Source organism: Xiphophorus couchianus, chromosome 8, assembly GCF_001444195.1.
Source record: "Xiphophorus couchianus chromosome 8, X_couchianus-1.0, whole genome shotgun sequence".
Classification (NCBI taxonomy): Eukaryota; Metazoa; Chordata; class Actinopteri; order Cyprinodontiformes; family Poeciliidae; genus Xiphophorus; species Xiphophorus couchianus.
In genome coordinates this window covers 24,837,230-24,849,302 of record NC_040235.1, presented here as the reverse complement: position 1 = coordinate 24,849,302, position 12,073 = coordinate 24,837,230, and the positions used below count along the sequence as shown (strand labels likewise).

Below are 12,073 nucleotides of genomic sequence, written 5' to 3'. Positions count from 1 at the left end.
ACCCTCGGTCACCTCTGCTACTGGGCCTTCTCGCTGCAGCTGCCTTCCCGGGACACGCTGGATGCTGACTGATGACGCCCTCGGGTTCCACACGAGAAACACACATCACCGTCTCCAGCTGCTGTCAGCAGCTACTATCTTCACGTTCGATGGCCTTTCTAGCCGCATTCTTGCCCCTCTTCTGTCACCTGGGCTCCGGGGGGCAACAAATCAAGCTGCTAATGTTGTAGCAACCGAAGGCCGTTGTGAATGACAAAACGCTGCTTCTGAGAGATGAAAACGTCCCTTATCTCTTAAAACAATCGACCAATTTTGAAAGGAATTCACAGAGGGCTGAGGTCAAGCTGTGAGGCAACGATATTCTTTATCATCTGTTAAAGAGCGTCCAATTAGAAGCTTAACAATATGCTCATAACGTTCCTGCAAAGACAGGATATAAGGATAAGTCACATTAGAAAACTATTTATAAACTGTACCGATCACTAATGAATTCACAGGAAGAATAACACACTGCATATAAAAGCAGGATTGGAAAAAAAAAGACAATCTGACATTAACAACAGATGAAGGAGAGTTCATCTGTACACAATAATGGACTACAACAAGCGCCCCCTGATGGAAGAATATGAATTGCTATATATATATATATATATATTTTTTTTTTTTTGTTTTTGTTTTTTTGCACATCAGCCCGAAAGACTAAATATTGACTTTGGACCAACTGTTGGAGACTGTGTGGACCAAAGTCATTACAGCTCACTAAAACTAACGAAATAACAAAAACTGAAATTGGGAAAACATTTTCGTTTACTGAAATAAATAAAAACGGTAATTAATGGGGGGAAATTACAGCTAACAGGAACAATAATGTGCATTTATAAAACTAACTAGAACATACTGACATTGTAGATATAATATGTTTTGCTTCCGTGTTTATGAATCTGTTTATTAGCCTTACAAGCAACGAAAATAGTATCCTCTGTTGCATATTCATTACCCAAAGGATGAATATATAATCTCAATACTCTACGTAAACTATAAAAAAATTAACCAAAGTATAAAAGAACAAACTACTACGATAACTAATAAAACATAAACTAATTCTAATCAATATTTAACTAATAACACATAAAAACAAGCAAACACACGTAATAACTATTTAAAACTAGCTGAAGAAACAAAAAGGGAAAAAAAAGAATCTGAATAATGTGGTATGCATTTGTATTCAGGCTCTGTTGAAAAATACTTTGTAGAACCACTTTTTAATGTATTCTAGTTCTAACATTTTTATATTATATGGATTTCTGGGTTTGGACCGGAGGCCACACACAACACGCTAATTCTGCTCTTCGGAAACAACAATTATGAAAATTTGAATGTGAATGCGCGTTACGGCTCGCGCTGACCACAGGAAGAGGTCTTCGCCGAGACGACGGCTGAACTCGGAGAGAGATTTAGGGCTCGAGCGACGGTGGTGTCAATATGAGCCCCGCGACTCAGCTTCGCCGTTTCCCCCAGTGGGACGAGATGAAACAAATCCTCGCCACTGTGCTCGTCTGTGGCTGAGCAGAGCACAGAGATTTACGGCGCTTGGGCAGACACCCGTCTCCCCTGCAGTGGTCATTGGCCCGAGACATCTACGGATTCCTTCTAATGGAATTAACCGTTTCTTCCAGCGCAGAGATGTAATGACAGCCTCTTAAACTCAACTCCTGCCTCAGGCTTAGCTGGTAAGGAGGCACAGAGTGTAGGTTGGATACCTTCTATGACAAAGAACAAGCTTAAAGGTAGGTGAAAAAGTATCTTGCTGGATGCAAGTAAAGGCTGGCCACCGCAACAATTAGGGATGCACCGATCCACTTTTTTTCACTTCCGATACCGATATCTGAGGTTTACCATTGGCCGATACCGATCCGATGCAGGGAAAAGGAGCTGAATTGAATTTTTTTAAACACAGACATAAATTAATTACAAATATATTTGATCACTCTGCACCAGTACAGCACACTTAAATACCCCAATAGCGTCACAAGCTTGGTCAAACATGTAAAAACAACACAACTTTAATTTGTTGAGTCTGTGCAATTAGGAGTAGAACAGTCAGTGTGAAATAAACTATAAAGAAATTGACCAATTACCTTGGTCGAACATGCAAAAATAAACTGCAACAAACAAATGGTTCAGAAAGTGCAACTCGGAATTCTAAATATTACATAAAATAAATAATAAAGCATGTTGTCGCTTAGAGCACAGAATTAGACTGAATAGATCTGCCCTTAAGGATTTGGCACATTATTACGATACTCTATCTATAATTTAATTCAATATCAGGAAAGACACAGATATTAATATCGAATCAGTGCATCCAGGAAAATCATCAAATTACACTGAGACCAACTCTGCTTTCTTTCACCAAATATATTTCATAAAATCACACAAGTTCGGATTGGTCTCAGTTTGTGTACTAAAAAAAACCAAAAAACTAAAACATGAGTGTTTGTGGAGAGAAAAACAACGTTTGAGCAACTAAACGCCTCATCATTGCGTCGTTTCCTCTACATTTTGGCTGACGGTAATCCTACAGTTAGGCTGGTCCCAGAAGAACCCCCTGCAAGCTATTCTGCTGTTGCACAACAGCGCACACACACACACAGAACCTGAGGCTAACCTCTGTGCCTAAGTGGGTTTTGTAATGTTAAAAATATGTTTCAGCACCAACATCAGAAAGAGAAAAAAAAAGGCAACACAAACCTTCCCCCCACCCCCCGCAAAAATTGACAAGAGCATGACGGACTGCGGTGTGGTGAGGAGCCCGAGGAGATTTGGGGTCAGGCTTTTTTTCTTTTTTTTTTTTTACAGAATCGCATTGGCCGAAACTGCAAGCTAACAAAACACGCCATGGTTTTGATGTGCAACTACGGCGGCCACTCAACAATTTCTAACCATGCAATTTTCAGCAACTTTAACACAAAAATGCAACACAACACAAAAATGCAGACCCCTGGGGAGAGGATAAACTTCTGCAGCTAATTGACTAAATCAGAGGGTTGTCTGACTTGGTGTACATTAGCAGAGAATGCAGCACGGACCACCCTCTTAGAGCGTGTGTTCACACTGAAAGCTGGAGTCATGACAGAGTACTTTTTAAGCCATTAAAAACAAGGCACCTAAGTTATTATAGGATGCATGTACAGTTACAGTTTGTCCTGGAACGCCAATAAATTCAACATTTAATGGCTTGCGCTAGTAAACGTTTATATGTACATACAGACAAATAAAAGCTATGCACATACCCTCCTTGACTTCTTCTGCAGGAGGAGGGTTTGAACGCTCTTCTCTCCTTTGCTTTATGGCCTGTAGTTCCTTCTTCAGCTGCCGGACCTCCTTCTTTAATTCATCACTGTGAGCAGAGGAACAAACTTTGAGAAAACAGACACAACATGCAGACTGCAAGTGCTTGCAACCAGTTCTACCAGTTCTGCAATAAAGAGGGAGGGTAAGATTGCAGGTGACACAAAATAACAATTAAAACCAGCGTTTAATTTCATTTTCTCAAATTGTAAATATGGAAATACAATGTTAGGTGATGTACATAAGTCGTCTCAGACATTTATGAGATATTTTGACAATTTGGATATGTTTTTACTGACATGGCAAGGTTTTCCCCAGAAAACTTGGGTCCTAATTTGTATAGAATAGAGCAAAAATATTTCACTTCAAATTTATCTCAGAGAAAAATGTAGCCATTACTGATATACTTAAATTCTATAAAATGTTTGGAATAATTTGAATTCATGTCATTTGAAATGTGAGAAAAGACCATTAAAAACATTCAGTGGAAAAGCCAGTTACCAAAAAGACTAATTGGAGATGATTAAATGAAGGGTAAAGATCGTCAGCTCTAAAGTCAAAACCACTACATCTAAAGTTAAGATCTCCTTGTCTAATGATGGGAGGTCTGAGGATGACTGAAGCTAAAGTTAAGGTTTAAACACTAGATAGTTGAGTCTAAGCTCAAATCCACTGGGTTAGAAGTCAAGATCACTGAGTTTCATATCAAGACCACTACGCCCAGTTAAGGTAACCCAGTCAAGATGACTGACTGAAAGGCCAAGATCACTGGGTCTAAATTCAAGATCTTTGAGTGTAAAGTCAAAACAACTGGGTTAGAGACCAAGATCACTGGGTCTCACGTCAAGATCAATCGGTCTAATTCCAAAATGGTTGAGTCTAAAGTCAAAGCCACTGGGTCTAAAATCAATATTATTGAATCAAATCTCTGGGCCTTATGCCAAGATTACTGGATGTAAAGTCACAAACATTAAGTCTAAAGTCTAGATCAGATCTAAGGTCAAGACCACTGAGTCTCATGTCAACATACTCGATTATTGGGTCTAATGTCAAAATCGTTTGGCTTAAAGCCTTGATTACTAGGTCTGTCAAGATCATTAAGTCTAAACCCACGGCCATTGTTAAAAGTTAAACATACCCTTGAGATAGAAGTCAAGATTAGTAATTGTAGAGTCGAAAACATCAAGTCTCAGATTAAGCCCATCAAGTCGAAAGTCAAAAGCAAATTGGGAGAAAAAGACCATGCAGATATAAAAAACAAAAAGCTTGTGTTTTACATTGTGATGTAAATTTATGAGCACCTCAGTTCTTAAAACATTGGCCAAAGTTTCTGGCTTCTATTTAGCACATAGTTTTATATTTTTGTCCCAATTTTAAAAAAATTCCACACCCCTTCAAAAAACACTGGCAAAAAATCGAATATGCAAGTAAATCTGTACAACAAATTTTGATTGTGTGCAGCAAACCACAAAAATGTTCTCCAGTACAAGAAACGTTCTCCAGTGCTGTTAGTGCCAGAGGTAGTAAACAAACTTTATACTTCATTTGCTCAAATTGGCACCACATTAAGATTTATAGTGACTGGTCATGGCCTCTTTTTCCTTTGAAACCTTTAGCAGGATAGCAGAGGCAGGCAAAGGCACATCCTTGATCCAAGATATTGTCCCTCTCGGCTAAAGACTCCACTCAACTCAACAGGACCGTCAATGCCAGGTATCGTTCCTCTTCATAAGTTAGGGAATAATACTACTGTATGTAGAGAGCAGAAATGTTATGTCAGAAAATAATAATATTTTTGTACTGCCTGACAACTACTGGTGTAATCCCATTGACTTGCCTAAAAGCACAGGTAAGCTGCAGAGTCCTGGCTCTTGGCCCAGCAACATGTGAGGCATCTCCAGAACAAACAATGGAAGCTTTTGTTACCTACATCTGCCTCTCTGGACTGACATTTGCTTCTATTATTTTCTTTGCTTTTATCTTTGGCTTTGATTTGTCTCTTTGTAGCTCATGTTACACTGGTTACATTCTGACTCTGTCAGAGGAAAAGCAATGAGGCATCCTACCAAGAGGTGTCAACTGGTGGGGCCTGGGAAATATTAACAGCTGTGTGTGACTTGATGTCATGTCTCTTCCTCTTTTAGTTTCCTGGGCTTTTCCGAGAAATAAACAAGGAATCAGTCAGAAATAAGGTTGTAACCAAGAAAATAATGTCTAACCAAATCAGGAAATTGCATCCCAAGATCTGTTCAGAGGCGATGAAAACAAATTTTTTTTATGAGACATTGTGTCCACGATAGTAATGCCACAGAGATTTTGGGGACCCCCTTTCTCTTCAGAACTACCTTATTTCTGTATCATAAAGATTAAACAAGGTGTTTAAAACCTTCCTCAGACATTTTGGTCCATATTGACCATGACAGCATCACATCGTTTCTGGAGATTTGTCGGCTTCACATCAATGAGGCAAATGATCCTTTCCACCATACGTTCATGTTGCTAACTCCAAAGTCTAGCTATAGAATTTGGACTTAGCAACTTGTTGAGATTCAACCAACCAAGTAACTTTTTTCCCAATATGTTGTCCAACTTTGCTGAGCAACAGCAAGAAAACATCTACAACATCTAACTTTGGACATGTTTGCTAAGCGGTGGGTGTAACACTATATTTACTTTGTAGATAGGTGCTAACCGGCTAACTTCTTGATGGTTTTGCCAAAAGTAACAAAATAAACACATGGTCGCAGGTTTTCTTTAGATACCAAACACCCTGCCCAACCAGAGTTGGATATGAAGTCCTCTTCAGAAAATAACAAAAATATCAATTAATTATAGAAAATGTTTTAAGAAATTAAAAACCAGGACATGAAAATAAGTAATATTGACATCCGGACCAACGTATTGGCTGTTAATGTTGACTGTGTTGTCACTGTACAATGTTTTCTTTTTTTAAACTCATTTGGTAAAAATGCCTAAGTACTCAGCCAATAGTTGGTCTAATGACTCTGTCATATTTTTATTTTGCTGTCAAACATTAACTTGAGATTGGTGTCATGATTAGAAATTAGAACCAACATGCCTGAAACATGCTAGCAGTTATAAAAAGTGAAGGAAATGTTGCTTGCAACTCAGTTTCAGTTCAGAACTCAATTAAGAATAACATTTCTGTTGTATCAGTTTCAGCAATTACCAAAAAGACTTTCCATCTGTTTACCGATCCCTCTGTCGTCTTCTCATTCCTCACTCATGTTTTGTCATTTGCTTCCAGATAAACAGGCCAAAACTGGCAAAGCCATTCTGAATCCTTTTTGTGACTCCCAACTAGGGCTGGCAGCCAGATTCTAGTTGGCGGCTGCCAGCTACTGTCACTCCTTCAGAAAATGTAAAAAATGTGAAAACCAGAAAGCTGTGGATGATTAACTTTTCATAAAGAAAGCATATAAGGTGACTGGCAGCGGACCAAGAAATCCCTCGTGATCCCGAACCGTGCAGCGTCTGCTCGGAGTCTACAGCTGACACAGGAATTTGACAACCTTAAAAATAGTACAGTGATGACTGTACGGTTCATAAGAAAAATTCAGTAGCTTTTCCAAAATGCAAAAAACAGACACAGTTGTCTGTCAGTAAGAAATGTAAATACTGGCAAAAATCAAGGAACTCAAGCTTTGAACATGGCAGCTACGGCACTCGGATGAGTCAAATATATGTTTAAAAGTAAAGTTTTACCTTTCAAGTCTTGTTTATAGTAAGTATACAGCAGTGTTTGGACTGGGAAAGAGATGCTGATGATTTCTGCATCTAATTCTTTGTCTCTAAATCTGTCCTTTAAATGGAACCTTCATGTGATTGTTGCGCATTGCTGCCTGGACCTATTGAGTAAGTGCCCCACATTTGAGGGTCTGGAGATGTGTACACTTGGCCGTTCCAAAACATACACGACCCAGCTGCCAAGAACTGGATTATCTCAAGTAGTTGTCTGCACAAAAGTGTCACAGAATGCTTTCTTGATCTCTGCGACCTTTCTCTGAGAACTCACTGGGTTATGACCAATGACAAGAGACAGGTGCAGCCAATTTATACGCAGTGAGATGTTGTCTGCGCTATGGCCCCTTGGTCAGGATAATTAGGGCTTTATGTCCCCTTTAAATCACTTTTTCCCAATAAAAGTTTGCTCTCTGAAAGTGCTGTGGATGTTAGAAAGATGTTCTGAAAAGCAAAACACAACTTCGGTGGTGCCCTAGAGGTCAAATGGTTAAAAACGAAAATTACCGGCTTCTAAGGATTTGAGACACCTCAGTTGCTGCAATGCTCCATTTAAGGAGGAGCTGAAATAAGTATAAAAATTACAAGGCAAGCTAAAAACAAAGCCAAGTACTTCAGGAACACCACTAATTGCTAAACATATCAAGAAATAATTTAAACTTAGGTGGATGGGCTGTCTGTTGCTGCTTCAGTAGATATTAGATAGTTCAACAGCTTTTGTTAGACTATTTCTAGGAGGGATGCAGGCTAGCAGGATAGATGCACCAAATTGATTCCCAAGAAGAAGAAAATTTACTGCATGACAAAGTCTTAGGGTGTTTTCACAACTGACAGTCTGGTAGACCCGGCTCGATTGGGGACCAAAATAGCCTCTGCATTGTGTCAAGCCAACTAAACCCTTTGGAAAACCTGCTTCCCTCTTCGCTGCGATGTACTAAGAATTACTGTAGAAAACGACACAAAAACCTCTGAAGAAGACGCTGAGCACCACTTTCTTCTCCACAAAATGAGACACGTTAGATTTTAATGTTTGTAGCATTTCTCTTTTGTCTGTGGCAAAAGGCCACAAGCCAATTCTCCCACTAGCGCAAGAGGCGTGTGTTTGTTTTGCTTCCATTTACCCAGAATCCTCTGCACAACAGTCCACTGCCTACTTTTGGAGCGGTCTCTGGTCTGCTTGACCGAGACCTAGGTTTGTAGGTGGACCAGAGTTAGCTTTTTTGGTTTGCATCAGCCAGAGTTCGATTAAAGCAGACTAAACAGGGCTTTTGTGAATGCACCCTTGATCGCATGGCTCAGTAAAGCCTGCAAGTCTTTTTAACTTTTGATCCCAAATGTTAAAAAATTGAGACAGTTGAGCAACTTGTGTTCCATCAGAGCTGTTGTTCTCGGTGACGAGGTTGGTGAAGGAACGCAGTCATGTCTTTATCAAAGCCATGTTAACTTCGCTCATCATTACAACAGAAAGTTGGAATAGACCTCAAATGTCGCAAGCCATAGAGACACTGAGGTGTTAGCTAGTATCCGAAGTAATTATCAATATTGGCCCAAATTTTCATCCCTACCTGGAAGACATCTTCATTGGTGTTTTTTCATTCCTAATATGTCTTCTAACTTGCCAGAATTCACTCTTTAAGCCTGTCCCCAAACCTGGACCTTAAAGAAAATGCTTTGCCTCAATGAGACAAAAGCCGATTCTCACCCAAGGAGGAAGGACTCCCATAACTGATCTTCTTCTTTATTTCGGAATGTGCCGTAACAGGACTTCGTTTTGACAATGCTCAAAGCTGGATGTCGCCTTGTATTTTATGGCTGCAGCATCCCCCACTTGCATCATTAAAAATGCTATTCTAGATAGTATGAATAACAAGCTCTGCAGCCACATCGCCGTCCTCCGGCTGCAGAAACTGAAAAGCGATTACCAGGTGCGGCAGACGGAGCCGGGCCCTGCCGGGCGCAGCTCACATTGTGTCCCAGAGTCATATGGAAGCGTTTTGCTTCCCCCAGTCATGCCCCGTCGGCTTTAACAAAAGCGCCGACTACCGCATACATCGCTTTTGGGACTCCGTTTCCGTGGTGTCTTTCATAAAGCGCCGCTCTCTCGATTAAAGCGGTCGTCTCCAAACGCAAAACGAAGACTTGATCAGTGGAGGGACAAAAGGTGTGTCAAACCCTGAACCTAAGACCCTTACTGGATTTGACCACATTCCTTATTAAATTGTGTGCATGTATTTTTTTCAGCCCAGGTGAAGTTAACTATAACTTGGCAACATTCTCTCCAAGTATTTTTGTTTCCACAATCATGGCATAATGCAGCGGAATATCACCTGGTGGCTGGAAAGCAAAGCAAAATTGATTTGACCTGATGTGAAAACCATTTGGTATTGAGAGGGACTCCTAAAGTCACGGTGTTCCCCAACTTTGATGAGAAAAATGAGAGAAGCTGGAGCTTTTCTCTAGCTTAGACAGAATTGTGTTTTATTCAATTCTCTCCAATGTAGAGAGAATTTAACTAGCAAGAGGATTGCATCAGAGTGATACAGCTGATTGAAAAACATTTATATGAGGGATGAGGATGAAAATGATGCATGGTTTTCAAGAATGTTTAGAAAAAAAAATCTATCTGAAAAAATGTGACACATAATTGTATCCAGTCATATTTTTTTAAGGGGCAGTATTATGTATTTTCTATAATTTTATAGCACAATAAAGTAACTGTGTTACATTCAGTTGTTATAAAAAAATCTGTATATATTAAATGTCACTTATAAGAAATTTGACCTCATAATTTGACACCTTGAAATTAGGTCTCTGTCTCTTTAAAACCTCCTGGTCTTTCTGAAACTCCGCCTTCAGGAAGTCACAACACGTCTTCTCTGTTAACACTTTAACAATGTTTTCACTAGCATCGTTAAAGTAGCTCATACAATGAGCTCAGTAGATGTGCTATTCCACCAGCTGTTTGCTAATTGCTGCAGGCTAGTCTGAAGGAGCTGAGTTGGGGAGTCACAGGGGACGAGTGGGCTATGAGGCGGAAGCTTGTAAACTGCAGCTCTGAGCAGGGTGCTTTACAAAGCTGAATGGTTGCCATGGGAGATTAAAGGATTTCTCAAACATGCAACACTCCAGGTATGTTTTTATAAAATGATATAAAGCTCAAAAAAGTTGGCTCTTACATAATACTGCCCCTTTAAACCATGGATATTTTTCATCTCTATTTACAGTTCTGGAAAGCTTTGTGTCGGTCCACGTCTGTCACCTCCAAACCAAGTAGAATACATTCAGGTTTTCAGTTGCAACTTGACAAAATGTACAAAGGTTAAAGGGGAATAGTTCTGTACGACTCAATGACATCTTGTTTTCCCTTCTACCTTGACGACCAGACGGCGGTCGTTGTTCGTCCTCGCACGGAGAGTAGCTGAGCGCTCACGGCGGTGGGAGAGCGGAGCTCACCCTGCAACAATGCCCCCTTTGTCTTGGACTAACACCGTACCTACCAGCCTGCTTTTTGATTTCCTGCCAAGACAAACCACTGTGTTGGGTTGCAGTTCTTGTGGCAAAACAATCTGCACTTGTGTTTAATATACTACAGTCTGCCTGCATTGGGCTGGCTGTCAGGACACACACATCACCCAGTGAGGACTGGTTCCTTATCCCTTTAGCGCTAATGAGAGAAGGCTATGTTCATTACGCGTGTTGAGGGCTACCTGCTCAGAGGAGGAATAACTAGAGTGATCCGCAGCATCAAAGAGAGATGAAAGACAAATCGCCATCCGTTCTTCTCGGGTCATTTTCGGACTAACGTTGACCCGCAGACCATCACCTTCTTCTCACACTCGCGCGCGCACACCCCAACACACACACACTGCTGGCTCAGACACATTCGCTGTTTGCTTCAACAGAGTAAGTAATTTGCGTTGCGTGCCAACATTCCTATTTTCCAAAAGCAGGCCGACTGATGTTGGTCCAGTGAGCTACAACTGAGGCGTGCGGTTTTTTTTTTATGTGGATGGAAATGGAGCTCAGGAAAGTGGACGTTGACAGCAAGAGTCAGGAAGATCTGTTGAGACATCTTGGAGTATTTCAGAGTTTTAGACCTTCTTTTATTGAAGTTTGGCCTCCATCCAGCAGTGGGCGCCGCTGGTCATCCTAATGCTGATACAGAGTTAAAGACGGCAGAGCCCATATCGTAACGGGAAAGAGAAACGATCCAAACAGAGTCCGGTGTGGGATGCAAAATGCACTTCTTGTTTTGAAATCTAAACACTCGACAAGCTCCTTAAGTTTTCACCTTTAATAGCGCTCATTCATGACGGAGCGGCGTCAACTTAACAAAAATGTATTCGTGTGCTACAAAAATGGAGGGCATAATTAAGACAAAATTAGTTCCATGATGGAAAAGAAAAGCATGATGGGATAAGCACGGTTGAGTTTGAGGGCTAATGTTAAATACTGCACTTCATGGAGTCAAGTTTTAACTTTGCTCCAAGAACAGCCACACACTGTACTTCTGTGTTTCACATACTTTATTCTTTCCGTCTTTTATATTTTTATTCAGCAACATAAGAGGTTGCTGTTTTGTTACATTTTGCAAACATGTCTAAGTTTAATAACGCGAGAAAACCACAATTTTCTGTTTATTCGGTTAGTATTTAATAAGGAGCTCACCCAAAATAATGTTAAAAGTTAATTATTTTAGAATTCATACATAATATAATTCAGCATACAAGGTTTCCCCACCAGAAAACTTGCTAAACCCGGTGCTTGGGGCGCCAGGGCAGTCATCCACCCGGCCGCCGTGTATAAAGTTGACAGGAAATTTGAAAATATCACTTGATAGTTATGTGTTACTGGAAGACTGAAAGATTAATACCTAAACACCCACTATAAAGTCTTTGAAAAAAAGCCAATGATAAAAAAAAATAAGCAATGCTACGCCTGGTGGGAGCACAAGTAAAGT

The 12,073-nt window shown here is 40.3% G+C and overlaps 1 protein-coding gene across 1 annotated transcript in view; it reads right to left on the bottom strand.

Moving 5' to 3' along the window:
- The window catches only part of cwc27 (CWC27 spliceosome associated cyclophilin), a 34,900-nt gene that overhangs the window by 16,581 nt on the left and 6,246 nt on the right, over window positions 1-12,073 (bottom strand). Inside the window, exon 11 of the mRNA XM_028024643.1 lies at window positions 3,294-3,400. Within this exon, the coding sequence (XP_027880444.1) occupies window positions 3,294-3,400 (107 nt within the window). The remainder of the gene's footprint in view (window positions 1-3,293; window positions 3,401-12,073) is intronic.